At 45.3% G+C, this 20,565-nt stretch overlaps 7 protein-coding genes across 7 annotated transcripts, besides 5 other annotated features; 4 read left to right on the top strand and 3 right to left on the bottom strand.

The window, feature by feature from the left end:
• Nucleotides 1-349: 349 nt before the first annotated feature.
• On the bottom strand, nt 350-5,511 carry TSTA_097220 (uncharacterized protein; the record flags this gene model as incomplete). Its single annotated transcript, XM_002479391.1, has 2 exons — nt 350-499; nt 616-5,511. The coding sequence occupies 2 exons, from the start codon at nt 5,509-5,511 to the stop codon at nt 350-352; spliced, it is 5,046 nt and encodes a 1,681-aa protein (XP_002479436.1).
• Nucleotides 371-703: a mobile genetic element.
• Nucleotides 601-2,247: a mobile genetic element.
• Nucleotides 2,773-4,239: a mobile genetic element.
• Nucleotides 3,109-3,654: a mobile genetic element.
• A 1,125-nt stretch (nt 5,512-6,636) lies between the features above and the next one.
• Nucleotides 6,637-7,459, top strand: TSTA_097210 (uncharacterized protein; the record flags this gene model as incomplete). Its single annotated transcript, XM_002479390.1, has 2 exons — nt 6,637-7,395; nt 7,430-7,459. 2 exons carry the CDS (start codon nt 6,637-6,639, stop codon nt 7,457-7,459), a joined length of 789 nt encoding a protein of 262 aa, XP_002479435.1.
• Nucleotides 7,460-7,626: 167 nt separating this feature from the next.
• Nucleotides 7,627-7,663: a microsatellite.
• Nucleotides 7,664-7,805: 142 nt separating this feature from the next.
• Nucleotides 7,806-8,905, top strand: TSTA_097200 (uncharacterized protein; the record flags this gene model as incomplete). Its single annotated transcript, XM_002479389.1, has 2 exons — nt 7,806-8,250; nt 8,415-8,905. The coding sequence occupies 2 exons, from the start codon at nt 7,806-7,808 to the stop codon at nt 8,903-8,905; spliced, it is 936 nt and encodes a 311-aa protein (XP_002479434.1).
• Nucleotides 8,906-10,287: 1,382 nt separating this feature from the next.
• Nucleotides 10,288-12,249, top strand: TSTA_097190 (glucose dehydrogenase, putative; the record flags this gene model as incomplete). Its single annotated transcript, XM_002479388.1, has 3 exons — nt 10,288-10,423; nt 10,472-11,344; nt 11,408-12,249. The coding sequence occupies 3 exons, from the start codon at nt 10,288-10,290 to the stop codon at nt 12,247-12,249; spliced, it is 1,851 nt and encodes a 616-aa protein (XP_002479433.1).
• Nucleotides 12,250-12,670: 421 nt separating this feature from the next.
• On the bottom strand, nt 12,671-13,960 carry TSTA_097180 (integral membrane protein, putative; the record flags this gene model as incomplete). Its single annotated transcript, XM_002479387.1, has 3 exons — nt 12,671-13,492; nt 13,576-13,658; nt 13,720-13,960. The coding sequence occupies 3 exons, from the start codon at nt 13,958-13,960 to the stop codon at nt 12,671-12,673; spliced, it is 1,146 nt and encodes a 381-aa protein (XP_002479432.1).
• A 1,453-nt stretch (nt 13,961-15,413) lies between these two features.
• Nucleotides 15,414-17,203, bottom strand: TSTA_097170 (glucose dehydrogenase, putative; the record flags this gene model as incomplete). Its single annotated transcript, XM_002479386.1, has 3 exons — nt 15,414-15,509; nt 15,566-16,848; nt 16,909-17,203. The coding sequence occupies 3 exons, from the start codon at nt 17,201-17,203 to the stop codon at nt 15,414-15,416; spliced, it is 1,674 nt and encodes a 557-aa protein (XP_002479431.1).
• Nucleotides 17,204-18,183: 980 nt separating this feature from the next.
• On the top strand, nt 18,184-20,208 carry TSTA_097160 (flavonoid 3-hydroxylase, putative; the record flags this gene model as incomplete). The annotated part of the gene is made up of 8 exons (XM_002479385.1): nt 18,184-18,433; nt 18,495-18,629; nt 18,698-18,910; nt 18,968-19,205; nt 19,276-19,567; nt 19,632-19,739; nt 19,793-19,959; nt 20,034-20,208. 8 exons carry the CDS (start codon nt 18,184-18,186, stop codon nt 20,206-20,208), a joined length of 1,578 nt encoding a protein of 525 aa, XP_002479430.1.
• Nucleotides 20,209-20,565: the final 357 nt, after the last annotated feature.

Here is a 20,565-nt window from a genome sequence, read left to right as displayed (position 1 = left end):
GTCGGAACGTTGGTTTACTAGAGCGATGACTAAGCGAAGGCGAGCACTAAACAATACGTATAAGGAACTAGGTCTATTTTCCGGCACTCCTCTAAAACCACTATCTAGGAGTATTGAACCTGTTTTTATATACAAGATTCCATAGAAGTGATATCACCAAAAGTCGACACTTGTGCAAATCGAACTTTCTAGAGATAGGCTGTAAAGTTGATTTGTAATGTTCAATATCGCGTCGGAATGTGATGCCAATTCTCGAAATTTCTTGATACGCAAATCTTGTCCTATTCCCAAATTGGTTTAGTTCATTCTGAGTTCCAACACACCCTCCCAAGAAGGAAACCGTGAGGTTTCATTCTTGCACTAAATGAGCTATATCTGTTAATCCTTGGTGTTTTCTCCAGTCCAAGAATTGTTGTCCTTTCAACACCTTGGTAAGGCCATCTGCAATCATTTCCTTTGTAGGAACCCACTCAATGTGAAGTCTGCCACATTGCACCTCCTGCCGTAGCCAATGGTGGTAGATATCAATATGTCGTAAGTTCGTTCGAAAATGAGGGTCCTCCCTAGTCAAGAGTAGCACGGTTTGCTTATTGTCACACCGAATAGAGAGCTCACGATCTGTTTGAAACCAATAGCCTTGAATACACGTTTCCAAACATAGAGCTTCATTGCTGCTTCCGTTGCCGCTCTTAATTCCGCTTCGGTAGTTGAAGTTGTAACTAATCGTTGCTTTGTGGCACGCCAGTCGACAGGACCTCCGTATAAACTGAAGATATAAGCCTCCGAGCTCGTACGATCGGCGTTGTCTCCAAAAGAAGCATCCGAAGCACATATAGCAACGTCCGAATCGCTGTTTTCCGGTGGTGAGAATTCGATAGCGAGGAATCGTGTATTATAGAGATATTCAATGACACGTTTAATCTGGCGGATGTGATCCTTTGACGGATTTGTAGTGAATTTGGCAAGTTCGTTCACTGGCTTTGCAACATCAGGTCGGGTCATGACTGCAGCATACATTGCTGATCCCACCAATTCTTGGTAGAGGTGAATGTCTTCATTCATGGCTTCACTCTCTGACGGTTGTAAATCGATGGAAATTGGTGTCTTTGTATTGTTTTGCGTTAGCCCAAACTTTTTAGCAATCTTGGTAATATACGAATCTTGACAAATCCAGATCTTCCGCTGCTTTCTATCCCGTACGATTCGCATATTCAAGAACCACTCGAATTTCTCCATTTGTCGAATCTCATATTTGCTCGTGAGTTTCTTAACAATTTCCTCAAAGAGAGATTGTCGATTTTTCCTGTCGTAAAAGATCAAAATATCGTCCACAAAGAAGAGTAAAAACACACCATCTTTAACAAATAAGCACTCTTCATCTGGAATTTGCGAAAATCCAAGCTCCAATAGCGTTCCTGTAAGCTCTTTTTGCCATAATCGCGGACTTTGTCGTAATCCATATAACGCTTTCCTTAATCGTATGACTTTTCCGGGAATTCTGAAGCCATCTGGAAAATAAACGTATACCTCTTCATCCAGGTCACTGTTAACAAAAGCGTTGACTGCATCAAGTTGTACAATCTCAAGATCAAAAACTGCAGCTAGTGCCATCATCATTCTAAAAATTCTTGCCGCAAGCGTTGCTGCTCGTGTTTCCAAATCCATACCCTTTTGCAAGTCTCCTCGAACACAAATTCGTGCTTTGAACTTTGCAATCTTCCCAAATTTGTCAAATTTGTATTTGAAGACCCATGTCAGTGGTAGGATTTGCTTTCCTTCAGGTCTGTCGACAACTTCAAATGTGCCTTTTCTCTTTAATGACTCCATCTCAGTTCTCCCAGCTTCCTCAAATTGCCTGGCAAATCTGTGTCTTTTGACGCCTATCCAGTTCCTGGGCTCTGGTGGGATATCTTCATGAAGCGGCTCATACCCATCAAGTTTCTCTGCGGCTGCCAAAAACGCTTTATACGCTGAAGACTCTTGCAATAACTTCATTCTCGCGAAAAAAGCTCGGTGCCTCTTCCTCTCCGCCTTAGATGTCGCTATTTCTGGGCTTCGAGCACGCTTAGAGGGAATCCTTCGGCGTGGTCCTGTCACAATATTTCCCTCTGAGAGGTCAGCTCCGATTTCTGAGGCCTTTGGCGCGCTTCTTTGCTGCGGGGTAGTTGATAGTAGTAGCTCAGGTAACGTGACGTCAGGATTTCTTGATTCCTCATTGGTCAATTGCAACAGCGGTGTCTGTTCATTTCCTATTTGGGGAATCTGCCCACTCGGACTAGTGGTTGTTCCGGCCGTGAGAGCCATATTCTCTCGCTCTGCTCCTTCATCCTGTTGAGCTTCTTCCTCACCACTATCCTCACCAGTCACCCTCCCAGATTCGCCAAATTGGGATTCATCACCGTACAATGTGACTTCGTTTTTAGTGTCATCAAATCGAACTAACTGATTATCTTGCTGGCCACGTACGTCGTCGATTTCCATTTTGTCATCCTGATTCTGTTCACTAATTCGATTTTCCAGTAACAATTCCTTGCTCGTTGACATCTGGTGACCTTGCATCGACTCTGTCGAACTGGATGCTGACGGGCTGGGTATCAAATGGCTGTCAGAGTGTATCACAACAGACTGTGTTGGCTCGTTGACAGGTTGATCATCAATTTCCATGCTTTCTGGTATGTGTTGCTGTGTTGTGACTGTCTGGCTGTTTCCAGAAGCTAATACTGGGATTTCCAGAGGAAATTTCATTGAGGAGGATTGCTGCAAATTCATATATTCGTCGACTGATTCCACAACTCGTTCTTCATTGAAGTCCTCCAGGTTCGGTATGTCTAATGATTCTGTGATTTTTGTCACACCGTTCCTAATAATCTCTCTAGCAAATGGATGTTCTGGATCATACTTCTTCGTTTCGTCAAAAAAAACATCCCTTGCTCGAATGACCTTGGTCCCTCGTGGTCCCTCTGTCCAAATTAGCCAAATATTGTGAGACTCGTATCCAACGAGATATCCGATTTGAGCCCTCGGTTCCATCTTCTCACTTTTCTTGGTGTTGATTCTCACGTACGCCTTTGATCCAAGCAAGTACAGATTTCCAATGTAAGGTTTCTTGCCATACGCCATCTCATATGGAGTCTTATAACCGATTGCTTTTGTGGGCGTCCGATTGATGATATAAACCATCGCTTGCATAACATATGGCCACAATCCTGTCGGTAAGTTTGCTTCCTGGATCGCACTTCTTGTTCGTGTAGTGATAAGTCCTCCAGCTCGCTCGCTTGGCCCATTTTGTTCTGGAGTATTAGGAACTGTTGTCACAAGGGTTTTCCGTTTTGACTTGCACCAATCTTTGAAGTCATTTCCATTGATTGCTGATTCGCCGTCACAATGTATGACTTCAATCACAACATGGAATGTTCGTTTAACATCCTCAATTAGCCATTGCAAGTCAAAATTTACCGATTTCGTTGGGGTTGTTGCCAAGGCGTGGTATTTTGTGAAAGGGTCGAATAGATGAAGTGCATACACATCTCCATTCCTTGCCAAGCTCATAACAATGATATCGACAAATACTTTTTGGAACGGTCGCGTTGGATGTGGTATCGCCACTCTGCTTATTTGTCTCTTTGCCGAGGAAAGTTCGCAAATCTCACATTTCTCCTTGAATCCTTCTTCATTCCTGCCTAAAGCCCTTGGTGAAGTGACAAGTGCACCCTCCGTTGCTTCCTGAAGTTTCTCAACGGCTTGTTCCGATATATGTCCAAGTCGTTTGTGCCATACATTCCCAGGGTCCTTCAATACTTTTCTCTCGAAAGAACTAAGTGCTAAGTCGTTTCCTAGAGAACTCCTAGGTTTCCGATTTTCATCCCATTCAATCAGATAAAGCCTTCCTTCCTTCTTCAGTCTACAAATATCTTGTTTCTTTGTCACCAATCTTCGGGTCAAACCATTGAAGAAAAGTCTATATTCCTCAGCCATTCCTTGAGAGATAATGTTGGTATGCATTCCTGGAACATACCATGCCTCCTTCACCAATATCCCTTTCTTTGCCTGTCTGCTAATCGGATTCGTTGGATAGATGATCGTTTCCCCTGGTCCATACATCTTTACTGAGCCATTTCCAACAAGACAGATTCGTTCTTCATTTCCCATATTGCGAAGCCGTCTTAAGTCATTGAAGATGTTAGTCGTTGTACCGTTATCCAAAATAACTGCATCCTTGAGGTCTTTGTCTGAATCTGTGGCTGTCGCTATTGTTTGAACTTGTATTGCCATGCTTGATCGTTCAAAACGCGGACCTATCGATATCTGAACTTCGTCCTCATCATATACAAAGTTCGATCTTTCCGGTTCGTTGTCCTTCTTGCCGTCGTCAGATTCCTTTTTATTGGTTGAATTTGTCGGTTTAAGCTTCCCTTTGACTGCCTTAAGTGCCTTCGCCAGCGATGTATTACTGCGTTCCACATCTTTGAACTTTCTGGTAATATCCTCATCTTCTTTCCAATCCTTTGATCTTTTTCCTTCATTGACATATGGGCAATCCTCAAAGTTGTGCTTTGCTCCACATAGACACGTTCTTTCTCTGTTTCTCGATTGTCCTTTCCGTTGTGATCTTGATTGATGATTAGTCTGCTGATTGGATTGCTGAGTCCCTTTTTGTTCTTCTTCCTTCTCAGGCTGATCCGATTTACCGCCTAACATCGCGAATGATGCATCACGTCGAGTAGGGTCCATCACGTTGCGTTGTGCCTTGACCCATTGTTCGAAAATCTTTATCATATCGCGAATCCCTGGTACTGAGTCTAATCCAATCTTCCTATGTAATACTTCCAGTCCGGTATCCAATTCGATGAGTGTTGTCGTCCATGATTCAGCAAACTTGGGTGCAATAAAAGCTGATGAACGAATAAAGTCCCTCGACATTCTCTTTTCTGGAATCTCATTGAAGTCCGTTAGTTGCATATCCAATAACAGATTCTCCCATTTCGAGATCCAGTCTTTAGGCTTCATGCCGCGTTTCGGAGTAAGCAAATCTCTATATCTCTCATTTATCAGTTCATGCTCCTGCTCCGGTTGCAGAGCAAATTCCTCCCGCAATTCCTGTGTCATCTCGAGAACGGTTTGCTTCATCCGAATTCGGGGATGGTGGCCTAGTTCAACCGTGTCGAATATATACGATCGTACCGCGTCCAATCGTTCCTGGTGCTTCTCGTACCTCGCCTTTTCGTCCTTATACCGTTGATAATGCTGCTCATATAACTGTAATTCCATTTGGAAGCGCATCAATGCAAGCTTCTCAACTTCTGGATCCTCGTTCTGATTCGGCATTATACTGTCTGGAAAAGGGGGTTTAACTGGTTTCTCCGGTGCCGGTTCCACCTCGTGTGTCCGTAACGGGGATGGATTCACATAATCCCAGACTCGTTCCTTCGTCGCCTTTGTTCTCAACTGCTCTAACCATCTCCTCCATTCGTTCGATGACTTCAAAATAACGGTTCCCTTATTCTCATCCATAGCTAACGAGTTCACTCGTTCTTCCTGGCACGGATATCTTCAAGGGTTCACACTCGGTCGTTCGTCGAATGTATACCAAAACCAACGGTCGTCGATAAATCAGATTTTACGTCTGCGAGTAGCTTCAAGTGTCGATCCAATACTCCAATACGATACTTGTGCTTATATTCGCAGGGATCCCAGGCTCATAACTGTCGGAACGTTGGTTTACTAGAGCGATGACTAAGCGAAGGCGAGCACTAAACAATACGTATAAGGAACTAGGTCTATTTTCCGGCACTCCTCTAAAACCCCTATCTAGGAGTATTGAACCTGTTTTTATATACAAGATTCCATAGAAGTGATATCACCAAAAGTCGACACTTGTGCAAATTGAACTTTCTAGAGATAGGCTGTAAAGTTGATTTGTAATGTTCAATATCGCGTCGGAATGTGATGCCAATTCTCGAAATTTCTTGATACGCAAATCTTGTCCTATTCCCAAATTGGTTTAGTTCATTCTGAGTTCCAACACTAGGATAGAGGGATGTAAGACCGCGTCGGGGCGTGAGTTAGATAGCTACAATCACACACATTTTGAACCCATACAGAATTGCAGTACCTGCTAACCATTCATGTACGTAAGTACATTAACGTGTACACGTGCTTTATGCACCCACAACTACTTCTTTTATTCCTTGATTATTGTACACTTTGTTTCGGACCCCAAGCGCTTACGTGGCTGGCAATTTCTCTAGACGAAGGCTGGCAACTTATTGGATAAGCAGGGCTGAATTATCATATGAGCTAACAAGCGGATCGATTGAGAATCTAGATCACTGGAACACTTCGTATCATGTTGAGACGAAGGTTTACCTAGGTATCGATGATCCCGACAGCCTATGCCATACTAGGCAATGAAAACAGTCATATTCATGGATTTTGGGGCGAAATATTTTATAGCGCAAAATATTGATTCCTGGGCTATAGTCCCGGTGAGGCTGGAGCGTTGACTACGAATCTGAAATTTTAGAATGATCTTTATAAACTAGGGAGGCCACACTGCAGCCTTAACGTTTGGCAGCCTCAACGTCTTCGCTATCTGAGATCGATATTTTCCAGTCTTACGATCTGTCAGATATAAACATGACGACTTTACAAATATATCAATCTATATGGTCGCTTCGACGGCCCAGTCGTACTCGGCCAAGGGATAAGCCAATGACTGTCTTGTGCCTAGGCATGCCACGCACCGGCACAGAATCGATCAAGGCTGCACTAGAGGAGTTGGGGTATCCAACATATCATGGCTTCGAGCCAGCCAGGAACCCTGGGGATTGTGTAGTCTGGTGCGACCTGATGGAACGCAAGGAGTCCGGTCGAGCGCTGCCTCTTACAGCTAAGGATTTTGACCAAGTACTAGGCCTGGTCCAAGCGGTGTCCGACACACCGAGTATATGCTTCGCAGACGAACTAATCGAAGCATACCCTGATGCGAAGATTATCCTGAATCATAGGCTGAACATTGATGCGTGGCAGGACAGTATTGCATCCGTGGTGGAGGGAAATAAATCATTCATTGGGTGGTTTAAGAGAGTGTTGGTCCTTTTTTCGCCAGAGCTGTTCTGGTTGAACCAACATGTGAATCGCATTGATCTCGACGGACTGTGGAACAGAAATATTGTCAAGAACTCTTTGACTACATACAAGGCACATTATGCTCATCTATCCAAAGTCGCTCCGCCGGAAAGAACTTTGAAATGGTCGGTGCATGATGGCTGGGCACCGCTATGTGAATTCTTAGGGAAGCCCATACCAAATACACCATTTCCGCATAAGAATACGCGAGATGAACAGCATAGGGTCTTAACAGAGACACTGATGCCTTACGCAAGAAAAGGCCTGGTGAGATTGGTTTTGACGAGCGTGGTTGTGGTAGCTGCTGGCAGCTGGCTATGGCGGAAGTTGAGATAATAATATGTACCCTAGTCGTACTACCAAACCACATGTATCTCAGCAGTCCGGAATGCAAGATCTGCGAGGGTCCGCATGCGGGTTTCTGTACACCGTACTGCATGCAGAGAAAGGGACAATCTTTACAGCTTATTACGTAATGGGGCCAAATTACAACTTAACTTAGTTAGTTAACTAGTTAAGTTAGTTAATTAACTAGCCAACTTATCTCGGGTCGCTTAGTATTATTAATCCTAAAAAATCACGTTTATCTCGTTACCTTCACCAGCGGTCTCCGCCATCTACTCAACTTAAAAAAAGGGAGCTCAATGACCCATAATTAGATCAGTAGAGCTCCCGCCATGTCTGATCGTCCAAGTCCTCCGAATGGTAAAAGCCCCACTGGCAAGCTCTACGCGATTTCCGACATTCACGTTGCTTTCGCTGCAAATCGAGAGGCTTGGGCTAACTTGGCCCCGCATCCTAATGATGGCCTGGTTTTATGCGGAGATATCGGAGAGACAGTTGAGCATCTCCAGTTGGCATTTTCAACAGCTAAGAAACACTTCAATACTATATGGTGGTGTCCTGGCAATCACGAGCTGTACACGTTCGCCAAGGGGTCCAGCGGTGGTGTACGGGGAGTAAACAAGTATCAGCAATGTGTTGAGATAGCGCGATCCTATGATGTCCTTACACCCGAAGATGATTTCGTACTGTGGGAGGGACGAGGAGGACCAGCGGTGATTGCACCAATTTTCACCTTGTACGACTACTCGTTCAGACCAGATGATGTGACCTTGGAAAGTAAGTTAATATCTCCTCCTACCTTGGAATTCTCGTACGGTAGAGGTCGGTATCGAGTCTTACTGTAGAGAGCATCTGAAAGTCTACCTATCACAAAGATTCTTCTCGGCGTTTATAGTTCGCACCATGGTTTTGAAATTTCCTCGGCGCTGACTTCGAATAAGATGCTGTCCTGTGGGCCAGGGAAATGAACATCGAGGCGACAGATGAGTTCCTGCTTCATCCAGACCCATATTCTAGTCGCCAGGAGTGGTGCAAGGCTCTTGTTCAGAAATTCGAAAGAAAATTAGAAGTCACGAAGATTCAATTTCCTGGAGTTCCTTTGGTCATTGCCAACCACTGGCCGCTCAGAGAAGACCTGGTGAATCTAAAGTTCATTCCGCGGTTTTCAATTTGGTGCGGTACAAAATTGACAGAGGACTGGCATCGAAGATTTAATGCCAAAGTGGTCATTAGTGGTCATCTCCATATTCGACGAACGGATTGGAAAGATGGCTGTCGATTTGAAGAGGTTAGCCTCGGCTATCCACAGCAGTGGAAGGAATGTATAGAAATGGGTATCGGGGTGAATGAACTTCTTCGAGAGATCTTACCAGGACCAGAACCTCCCAAAGAGAGTGAACAAGTGCCACCGCAGTGGAGAAGGTATGGATGAAATATGAGTCTTGCTGGGTGTTTTCAGAGTTTCCGAGTTTCGATGGCGTGGCGGTTTGAGCAACGAATAAGTACTGTAATTTCAGGCGTGGTTGTCCAGCTAGATCTATATTGTCTTGTTTAATTCTCCGAAGAATAGTCAGGTACTGTAGGTATCAGTTATGATAACCCCCTTAATCTTCCAGGCTCCTTGATCTCTATGGTTGCAATATTGGCTAGCCTTGCCGGCGTTAAATGAATTGAACTCACGCTAACAAACTAGTCCACATAATAGAATACATCATTCCCCGGTAGTGGAGGGAATAGAAACTAATCAGTCTCCAGAAGTTTCTAGAGTCCCGGCGGTTCAATCACCTTGTACCAAAGGGTTGATCTGATAGTAATCAAATCTTAGGAAAGAAAGAGTTGTTGGTGATCGTGAGTGGACTTGGTTTGTGGATAGTATCAAAAATCAACCACAGGCAAGCTTCATTAAATCAACAAATACACGTATTAATTACAAGACACACAGGGGGGGGTTCGGTGATTTGCTAGTTAAACAATTCGTATCATAGTGTTGATAACGCCACTTAAGAGTTTGAATTAAATGCAAACTACGCATATGGAGTACTGTATTTTGACAGCGGCATGGTGGACTGATATTCATATAAGTTAATTTATAAGAACTGTTCGGTATTCACAATAGGTACACTACGGAGGTTTCCAATGAATGGCCTGTTCTTAGGACAGGGATTAGCTTATCTTAGTACTACAGAAGGATGATCTAGTGAAAACTAGTTTCGAATGGTCACGCCAGGGTCGTAATGGCTATCAACGACCCATAACATAGCGTACTGGTATTCCCTGTCACAGCCCCAGCATCTATGTATTAATTGTGAGCTAATTTCCCTCGTTGTATTACGTACTAACTGGGGCAAGTTACGGAGCAGACAGGTAGGGGTCCGGCGCCCACTATCCGCTGTTCCCTAGGGGCTAATCCACACCACAAACAAACACCTCAGAAGTTATTGTTGCGCAGTACTTCAAGATAGAGGTGCTCATCCGAAATCGCCATAGCATGATCTTTGTTCCTTTAGTTCATGCTGGTTCATAAACATCCAGGGGCTTAGCTAGATCCTTCGCCAGCACGTGGCAGCTACCTAGCCAGGGGCCCGCTTAGGACAACCCCGGCACAGCAGCTAGAACGTAGCCATTCAATCTTCACCTTGAAATATTTTTCAACTTCAAGCAACATTCGGCAAGAGCAGTCGGAGAATCTATTTAGTCATGAACAGTCGCCCTCTCGAGTAATTGAGTTCTCTAGGTTTCACTTCTACATTGTACTTCTCGCTACCTTACTTCGGTTGTGTTTCCTCTCATATATTCCCTGTTGTTCGTGGCATCATGAGATCGTCTAGTTTGATAACGACAGCTTCGCTGCTGAGTACTGTCGTGGGTGCGATTAATGCCGCGAATAGCACCAATACAACATCAATAAAAAAGAATGCAGCGTTACTCGGATTCGACTATGATTACATCGGTACGTGCAATTCTAATTCTATCACCGCAATATCCTGACATCAAGCAGTAATTGGAGGAGGCACTGCTGGGCTTGTAATGGCATCACGTCTCTCAGAAACCGCTCGAGTTGCTGTGATCGAAGCTGGAGGCTACTATGAAGTGGACAACGGAAACTACAGTACTGTTCCAGGGCTGGCTTTAGCTTCACCCTTTCTGTCCACGGCAGAGGACTATCCTGCAAATCCAAAAATGGATTGGGGTTTCCTGAGTGCATCCCAACCTCATGCCAGCGATCGAATAATTCACTATCCCCAGGGAAAAACTCTGGGTGGATCATCGGCGCTCAACACGATGGCTTATCATCGAGGAACGAAAGGCGCCTATCAGCTCTGGGCAGACTTGGTTGCTGATCAGAGCTACACTTTCTCCAATTTGTTGAAATATTTTCAGAAATCTAGCCATTTTACCGCGCCAAACTTGACAAAGCGAAATACGCCTAATGCCACGGTCCAGTATGATGCGACCGCTTTCGATAATGCACTTGGCGGTCCTCTACAGGTTTCCTACTCAAATTATGTCGATACGACGGCGACTTGGATGGCTCGTGCTTTGCAATCGATTGGCTTGCCCGAGAGCACTGTGGGATTTAATAGCGGCGTTCTATCTGGATTCGGTGCCTGGATTACAATGACTATTGATCCCGTGAACGCTACTCGTTCAAGCTCGCAGACAAGCTATTTGGAACATGTCGCGAATCATAAGAATCTTGACGTTTTATCACACACCAATGTGACCAGGATTTTGATTGATCCTTTCTCTAAAACCGCTTTCGGAGTGGAAATCGTGAGACAAAATGGCGCTGTCAATTTTCTAGTTGCCAATGAGGAAGTCATTCTCTCCGCAGGCGCCTTTGGATCTCCTCGTCTTCTCATGCTTTCTGGTGAGAAGAACCCTAACACGCCCCAAATTCAGGCACATGCACAAAACGGCTGACATACAATAGGTATTGGCCCCGCGGATGTACTGAAGGAACATAGAATCCCAGTCTTCTCCAATCTCCCTGGTGTTGGTCAGAATTTGTGGGATCAGGTTCTCGTCCCCGTGGAGACCGGCGTTAATACCCCCAGCGGTGCTCAGGTTGAAGCGAACCCGGTGACCAATGCTGAGGCCATCAACGAGTATCTGAAAGATGCAGCCGGACCTTATAGCTCTCCCGGAGCTTATATAGCCTTCGAGAAGATTCCACAGGAGCTTAGATCTAATTTTTCTTCTGAGGCCCAATCAGCTCTCGCCTGGTTCCCGTCTGACTGGCCTGAGGTTGAGTACGTGGGAGGTAGCACCGTCAACAGCGACGGTGTGTCTCAAGGCGTTTGCACTGCTGTACTTGTGGCTCCACTGTCTCGTGGCAACGTCACGATTGTTAGTTCCAACTTCGCTGACCAACCGGTTATTGACATGGGCTGGTTTTCTCACCCTGCTGACCGTGAGGTCGCCGTCGCAGCCATCAAGCGCTGTCGAGAGGCGCTTGCTTCTAAAGAGGTCGCATCTGTTGTTACTGGTCCTGAGGTAGTTCCTGGTGCCTCAATCCAGACAGACGATGAGATCCTAGCTTTTGCAGAGGCCGTTGCGACCCCAATCTTCCATGCCGCTGGCACTTGTGCAATGGGCAAGAAAGGGGATCCCAACGCTGTTGTTGATACGCAAGGTCGTGTTTTCGGTGTCAACAGCTTACGTGTCGTCGATTCATCGATATTCCCCATTGCCATACCTGGGCACCCCCAATCCTCCGTGTACATGCTTGCGGAGAAGATTGCGGACGACATTAAGAGCTCCACTTGCTCCTAAATCTTTTTTCTGGTATGGAGGCTTTGACTAGCCTCAATTTCACTTCATTCGCCATCTCAATATCTTTGAAAATCTCTTTGTTCTTCCTGTACATTACTAGTTTCCTCGGCGGCTGATTTCAGATGGATTCGCGTCGGATGATGCATTATCATTTCATTTCAGTGTGCATGCCACGTAGCCATGATTTACTTATCACTGAAGCATAATGTAATATAATAATATACTGAGATAGTCCTTTCTGTACAGCACCAACTTCAAGTCTATATACATAGTCATCGAACAGTTGATATCGCTCAATAACGGGTATTCTTTTCCTGCATTTTTGCACCCCAAGATACATCAGAGAAAGACATTCGAGCGCGATAGCTGTACTAAGTAAAGAAACGAGATAAATGAGGGTTATGTACAGGTGTGAGGAGATTCACACTACATTCACAGGTTTCTGCTTTTTGGATGCCGAGATCGTCTGGTAATGACTTTTATCAGAAGCGTGGTCGTCACTGGCTCGTACATACATCGTAACGTCATGAGAGGAACCCATGCTATTGAGTGGAATGGCGTCGGATTTGGGTCCAAGCTTAACGAACTGATGATTGCGGCTGATGGACTGATCGGTGTGCACTATCTTCGAGGAATCGTAACTATTCATCGGGTTACTGCGCCGTGTGGTCCACGGCCCCCATGAAAGAAACTTCTCGCCGAAACGAAGGAAGAGTGGCCGCATAACAATCATGCAGGCGACAATAATTCCCACGCTGGGTTCGACCACGGACCACACGCATAGATCGACTTCGGCACCAGTGTCGTTCGGATCAAACTGAAGGTGTGCTACCTGAACTGTGCGTACGATTCCGGAGGCGATAGTCAGTAGACCAAGGGCAAAGATTGCGCTCGTGGCAAGTTTGGTGCGATTTGGCAATTGGAGCGATCCAATTTTGGGGATAGGTAGGAGGAATATAAGTCCGTCCGTGACTGCATCTACGATGCCAACCGAGATATACGCTGCATGTAGGTCTCCGCAAGTGCCAGGACTGTTCGTGTTCCAGTTATGGGAAATTGGACGGCAAATGAGAAATCCAATGAGCATAGTTTGTAGTGCCCAACCGATTGATAGAGCCAATAAGACGAATCCCAAGTAGCGAAACAGTTTGTCTATCCAAAAGAGTCGAATGAGCTGTAGGCATATACTAGCTTTGATACATCCGAGGGCGAGAGCATAGACGACTTGACCGGCGAGTGTTAGCTGCCTTTTATTAGCTCATGCTTCATAGAATCCTTGTACAAGCCCCGTCAAACAGGAGAGTATTGAGAAAAAAGGAGACCTACCTTGAGCTCAATCGTAACGCGATTTAGCTGTTCACTCTCCACCAGGACCGTACTTGACCATCCAACTCCGCCGATGGTAACCACTATGTGAAACTGTCAGGAGATTTATGATTGGTGAACCCCAGCAAATGAGCAACTACTCACACAATATATTGACCACCGCATATCCAATCGTCCATATAAGACCTACGACAATCAACCAGTCCTCGACTGAAGGAGTGACTCGAATAATGCGCCGTGCCCAAAATCTCATTCCAGTGGCGATCACAGCCAAAACCGGCAACACCACACTCGCGATGATTTGCTTAACAGCAATTGGGTTGACATTGTTCACAGTAGGATTGGGTGTCATTGCATTGCTGCCTGGAATGGTGGCCGTAGCCATAGTTTGTGTATAGGATTTCACTCGTCTATGATCATGGGTGAGTTGAAAGTGGTGACTGAATAAGGGACATCACGTACGACGAATAGTACGAAAAGGTACATACAAGAAATGTCAGAACTGCACTTCGTTACACGTGATAACCATTGCCCGCTATATTACCGAGCTAGGTCATAGTAGCATGCGCACATCATTCTGTTCTGGATAGTTCCAATAGAAAATACGCGATGGCCTCGGTGCTCTTACCTGAGGAATACATACTAAGACTCAGTTCTCGTCGTTTATGCCATATGTCTCTGATAAGATATGTCCTATTCCAGAGTAGCATAGTGGCGAGCCAAGGGGTGTTCGGACTTCGTTAGAATTACGACGATTACAACCAGCCCCAAGGTAGGATGGGGTTTAGTCACCCAGTAAATTAACAGTAAGCTAATATGATCCCTCAGGAAAATAATCAGTCCCAGCTACGTACATCGATGGGCCTGAGGGGATTTGGTGGCAGTCATTTCCCTTCTACTATAGTACTCTGTACATTTACCCGCTGTATGCGCCACCTATGAGTTAGTGTGTACGTATTTGCCCCGGTAAGTAGTAGTGATTATCTTAATGGATAGTAGATACACATGTCTCTCGGGCTATGTTCTAGAAAGGGAAAAGGGAGGAATATCGTCACCTATTTATCGGATACATAAAATGTCACAATAGGGACTACTCAATCTCGATCTAGAAATCCGAGGATCTTCTGGCACGTACCACCTGAAAGCCCCTCCTAAGTCCTGACCATTTCAAAAAAAGAAAAAAAGAAAAAAAGAGCTAGAATAAACTAACTATCCACGCTAATAAAATAGACCGTGCAGGTGTCCAACCTATGTTAAATTCAGGCAAGCCACATGCACGACGGCGTATACGCCTAAGTCTTGGGCTGTATTTATGCCATCCTGCTTACTCACAGAGTCCTATCGGTACTGGATATGTCCTAGCTCCTAACCAGATCGTTGGCACGTTAACTTGTTAAGTCTACGGTGTGTACAGTAGTGGTAAGATTAAGTCACATCTGTGCTCTCAACTTGTACATCTACAATTCGGCCCCCGACTTCCAGGGTTGTTGGCATGGCGTATTACACTAGTTGATTAACATCTTTCGCGACGGAGCAAATCACCTTACAAGACATAAACCCGTGACTGAAAATACTATCTTCTTCCAGTAGTATCTACTACAATGTTGTATGTATGTTAGACGTATGATCGTACAGCTACCATATGATGTGTCTAGATCCAGCCAACTCGGTGGTCACAAAGTGAGATGAGATTAACGAAAATACCGAGTTCCGTAAGTTGTAACACTTACAGCATCCATGATCCATGCCGTGAGAAACTAGAGACTAGCCTAGAATTATTCAAACGTGGCTTACCACAGTAGCATGACTCGGTCCTGAACGCGGTATTAACTCCGGGGTTAGAGACTTGGATTCTCCTGAAGAATAATATCAACAGCCTGCTCGGCAATAGCGTAGACCGCCACCTGATAGTGAGATGCTAGGGGTATTGGAATCTAGAATTTCCAAAGTAAGCCACAATCAAACGGCCTCCTGCAGAAACCTCACTTACCACACTGGCGTCCACGACCCTCAGCCCCTGCGTATCTCGTACTTTCAAAGACCCGTCAACGACACTACCCATGCTAGCTGTGCCCGCAAAATGGGAGGCTGTCATCCCCCCCATACGAATGCGTGCGTCGATAAGGTTGTCTGGTGCATCGGATTCGAGCGATCGGTGGCCTTCAGGGACGATTTCTTCTGCAACGAGGTCATTACCTTCGGGTGTCTCGAGCATGAGCCTTGATAATAGTCTCCAGCCCGCACGCATGACAAACTGGTCGGCTTCTGTCGCATAGAAATTGGGATCGATAATTGGAGCATCCCCCGGGTCTACGGATTTAAGAGTAATAGAACCCCGAGACGTAGGTAAGCAGCCCATATAAAAGTTCATGATGGCGCTTCCATCTACAGGGATGTTCAAGCCAATCAGTTCTCCGCCAAATGCAGCATAGATAGTCGTTAGTTCTAAATGACTATGCGGACGGTCTGCCAGGGATTGGTCGACTTGGTCGGAACGGTTTTCGTCTTTGGCTAAAGCGGACTGGAGACCTGTCGAAGAAACAGTCGTGGTCACCAACCAGTCTTCTGGCGGCACCCCTTTCTCGAAATTTGGTCCTTTGAAGAGCGGCGACCCAAATGCGACACCTTTCTCAGGCTCCCGCAACTTCCAATATCGAAAGACCATGAGATGGTCATGAAAATTTCGCCCAACATCCGGAAGATGGACGAGCGCCGGAATCTTGTGTTTCGACAACTGCTCGGAATCGCCGATACCTGAGAGCAATAATATCTGTGGAGTTCTCAAGGCTCCTGCGGAAATAATCACCTCTCCACCACTGCGGACAGAATATGTTCGGCCATCCGCTAATTCAACTCCCGTGGCCGTTTGGCTACTATCGAGTATGACACGCTGGACCAAGGCATTCGTCACGATCTTAACTCCGTCTTGAGGATATACTTCACTTGTCAATTGTCTCCGTCCATCACGCCAATTACTGACAAGCTCTGCGACCCCCTGAGGACGTCCGTTGTTTGCATCAGCGATTACCTTTAGCCCGACATTACACCATGCTTGCCGAGTTGTCTCTCGTAGTGGATACTGGCGCCCACTCGAAGAGACAGAAGATGTATGAATTGGGCCGTCAAATCCGTGTTGTTCTCGGTCTCCGTGTCTGTTGTGGTAATTTTCCGTTCGCTTGAAATATGGTAGAAGGCCTGAGTAACTCCAGCGACGATCGGATACCAAATCTGCCCATTGATCGTATTCTTGCGCATCACCACGAACCCATCCTCCTAAAATGAACAGTATTCAGTCAGTACTGGTTTTACTTCACTAGACCTATTGCATCCTACCCATATTCACTGCAGCACTCCCTGATAGACCTTTTCCTGCCTGGTAGTATACAGACCTTCCATTCAGATTAGTCTGGGGAGCACTCATGTACTTCCAATCAGCGTCGGAACCAAGAAGGAGGGCTGTTTTATGTGGAGAGTAAATATGAGGATTTTCAGAGAGATCATCCCCTGCTTCGATCACCAAGACTGACAGGGCGGGTTTTCGCTGTCGAAGCCTTGATGCCACCACGCAGCCTGCCAGGCCACCACCGACTATAATAATATCAAATGCTCCCGTTTCTTCAGTCGCCATTATATTTACTTATATCCTCTTCCTACAGGAAAAAAAAAACATTGGAAAGGAAAAGGAGAGGTACTTCCCGCAACTGTTGAGATTAACAGTGGAGGAATTCCTGTAGAAATAAAATTAAAATATGGATATGCGTAACAAAGTAGCCAGGAAATTAGGCATTTGGTGACCTATTTAGCTTTTAGCCATGAGGCACCGTCGTTGATGGTGAATGAAATCCTCTCTGTCTTATACAACAAAACTTCCTTTACTTATTCATGAAATTTCGAGATCGTCAATCTAGAGATCGAAACAAGCATCAGGACAACAAAAAAACAGTCGCGCGGGGTCTTCCTGTGATGTGTTACTTAACTTGCATCTACAGGGGTTTATTTTACCGCTAGAAGCTGTCAAGACCATTGCTAAACAAAGAGCTACAGTGATGCCAGCAATCCTTCGCTGAAACGAAGGTCCCGAAGATCCGGCAGGTTCTCCGTTCACTACTGTACACAATGCATGTACATATGTATGTGCTTTACTAAATGGTCACAATCTATAGCGCTGATCATGTCTATACATGTATATCGCCCCCAATTTCAACGGAAGCTGATCATCAAATGTAACACACCCAAATCAAAAGTGAAAGATGAATGTGCCGAGAAACTGTTCATCTTTTGGATTTTCAAGCCTAAGTAAAGTCAGCACTCTGATAAGACTGCAATGATAACCTTGGCTTCTCATCCATTGGATAGGTTACTCGCTTTTCAGTTGGCGCTTGTATGGATAGTTCCATTTTTACCTAATTCGTACATGAAAACGCCATGCGGCAAGTAAGTAGTGTAAGCACATGAATTATCCTAACTAGCTAAGATACATGTCAATACAAATTTGGCCACCCTGCAGAGGAGCCTATATACATGAAGTAACTCAAGTTTTTTAGCCCCTTTCGTTTCAGATTGCTAATGCTCATCACGGCGTTGCAATCCAAGATCATTTCTTCTATAATGGACACTGCTACAATTATTTCAGATCTTTCTCCTGTCTCATTGGGAGTGGCTATAGTTTCTGCTCTTGTTGGTGCTTTACTCTATGGTATTGGGCTCGTAATCTATCGTTTAACCCTTCATCCGCTGGCCAAATTCCCGGGTCCGAAAGTGGCAGCAGCTACAAAGTGGTATGAGTTTTATTTCGACTGCATAAAATCCCCTGGAGGCCAGTTTCTGTGGGAGACCTATCGCATGCATGAGAAATATGGTCAGACTTTCTCCAATATCATTGTGAGGAAGGACTACTCACTGACTTTGGTCTTGACTAGGCCCTATCGTCAGGATAAATCCAGATGAGCTCCAAGTGGCTGATCCAGACTGGTATGATACTTTGAACGCCGCCGGAGGAGCAATTCGACATAAGTATCCTCCAGCAGCCAACTTGGTTGGGACCCCTTTAGGAGGTAAGCAATGTCTTGATTGATTTGAATGTCATGCACACTAGCTGATCGCAGCTTTTAATAATATACAGTATTCGGTACAATCGATCATCACGTTCACCGTATAAGGAAAGCGCCAGTCGCGTCCTATTTTGGCAGAGGCTCCGTCATTCAGTCCCAGTCCGTCCTACGTTCTGGTGTCGAGGAGCTGAGTGATCGATTTCATCAACTATATGTCTCAGGGGATACGATCAATCTACGAGCTACCTTACTCGCATTTGCAACAGATCTTCTTGCTATCTATGGTAAAGCTTACAACCATGAAATAGAATATGCAATAATGGCTAATGACCAATGAACAGGTTTTGGTGGTTCTTTGGGCATCTCAGACTCGGAGGAAAAAGTTATGGAATTCATGCATACCATGAATGCAGTAGCTGTCGTTACACCTTTCTTCAAACAATTCCCTGATTTGTTGCCATGGCTTTTCATGCTCAAGCCGTGGATGGTGAAGTTGATCTATCCTGCAGTGCTTCCCATGTTGAAATTACATCGAGTGAGAATACCGCCAAATGTATGGAGATGGAAAGACGCTGACATGTCAAATCCGATCGAAATAGCAAATGCACTCCAAAGCAGTCGAGTCTTGGGGTCGATGGATTAAGACTAGGAGTGAAGAGAAACCAGAAGCTTTAACGCAATATCATCCCAGTGATATATTTGATGGCATTCTCAACAGCAATCTTCCGGAACATGAGAAGAGTGTCGACCGTCTCTCTCAGGATGCATTTTTAGCCATCACTGCTGGCAGTGACCCTATAGCTCGTACAGTGGCTATTGGGACATATTACTTACTCGTGAGTCCTGATAATATGAAGTTACTCCAGGATGAGTTAGACACGGTTATGCCAGATCGTACCAAACTTCCAGAGCTATTAAAGCTTGAGACACTTCCGTTTTTAGTAAGTATTCTCCGCAGTACATATACACCTACCTTGAACTTGTTTCCCTACTGACAGCATTTAGGTGGCAGTGGTGAAGGAGACCATGCGGATTGTTGGCCTGGCCGCGTCCAGGTTACCATTGATAAGCGAAACACCTATGCAGTACAAAGAATGGGTCATTCCAGCGCGCGTACGTATAGAATTCTACTGAGACTCGATCACATAGTAATTCTTCCGTCACAGACGCCTGTCGGCATGAGCATCCACCAGGTCATGCATGACAAGAAATATTTCCCTGATCCAGATACTTTCAGACCCCGAAGATGGCTGGAGAAGCGCGAGGATGGAGTACAGCTGGAGAAGTATTACGTGCCATTTGGTCGTGGAACTCGGATGTGTGTTGGTCAACAGTAAGAACCCTGAAGCTTCGCACAGGCACGTTCTAGTATCATCTTCAATGCTGACGGTAGGATGTGGTTATTAGCTTTGCCCAGGCGGAGATTTACCTCGTGATGGCAGCCATATTCCGTCGCTTCAATCTGCAGCTCGTTGATACGGACTTCAAAAGGGACATCGAGACTGTTCGAGACTGCTTCCTCACGGAGGCACGCTTAGAAAGTCAAGGGATCCGCATCAAGGTAGTCGGCGAGCGTCCTTAATCTGTGCATAATCGTGGTTGAAATCTCTCTCTCTATAGATCTGTATCAGGATTTGCGATATCTATTTAAAACTCATGAATTCCGATTGGATAGAGATTGCGCGTATTACAGTATCCGAAGCCAATGAGCGAGTTCTGATAAGGAAGACCCCTTTTCCAGTTATGCAGCAGTGTGCCTACAATGGACGATGACGGAATTAAAACGGAGAAGAAACCTGTCATGCTTCTGTATCTGCTAGGATTAGCCATTAGGAAGCGTCCAAGTCGTATTAACTTCTCTTCCTTTGTTACAGTTTCGTTTGGTATTCACTGCTTACTAGCTGTAACCTTTGACCTCGGGGAAATGTAGGAGGAAGCA

This window comes from Talaromyces stipitatus, genomic scaffold (genome assembly GCF_000003125.1).
Source record: "Talaromyces stipitatus ATCC 10500 scf_1105507295527 genomic scaffold, whole genome shotgun sequence".
Classification (NCBI taxonomy): Eukaryota; Fungi; Ascomycota; class Eurotiomycetes; order Eurotiales; family Trichocomaceae; genus Talaromyces; species Talaromyces stipitatus.
Note: the sequence above shows the minus strand (reverse complement) of the source record. Positions and strands in the feature narration are given on the sequence as shown.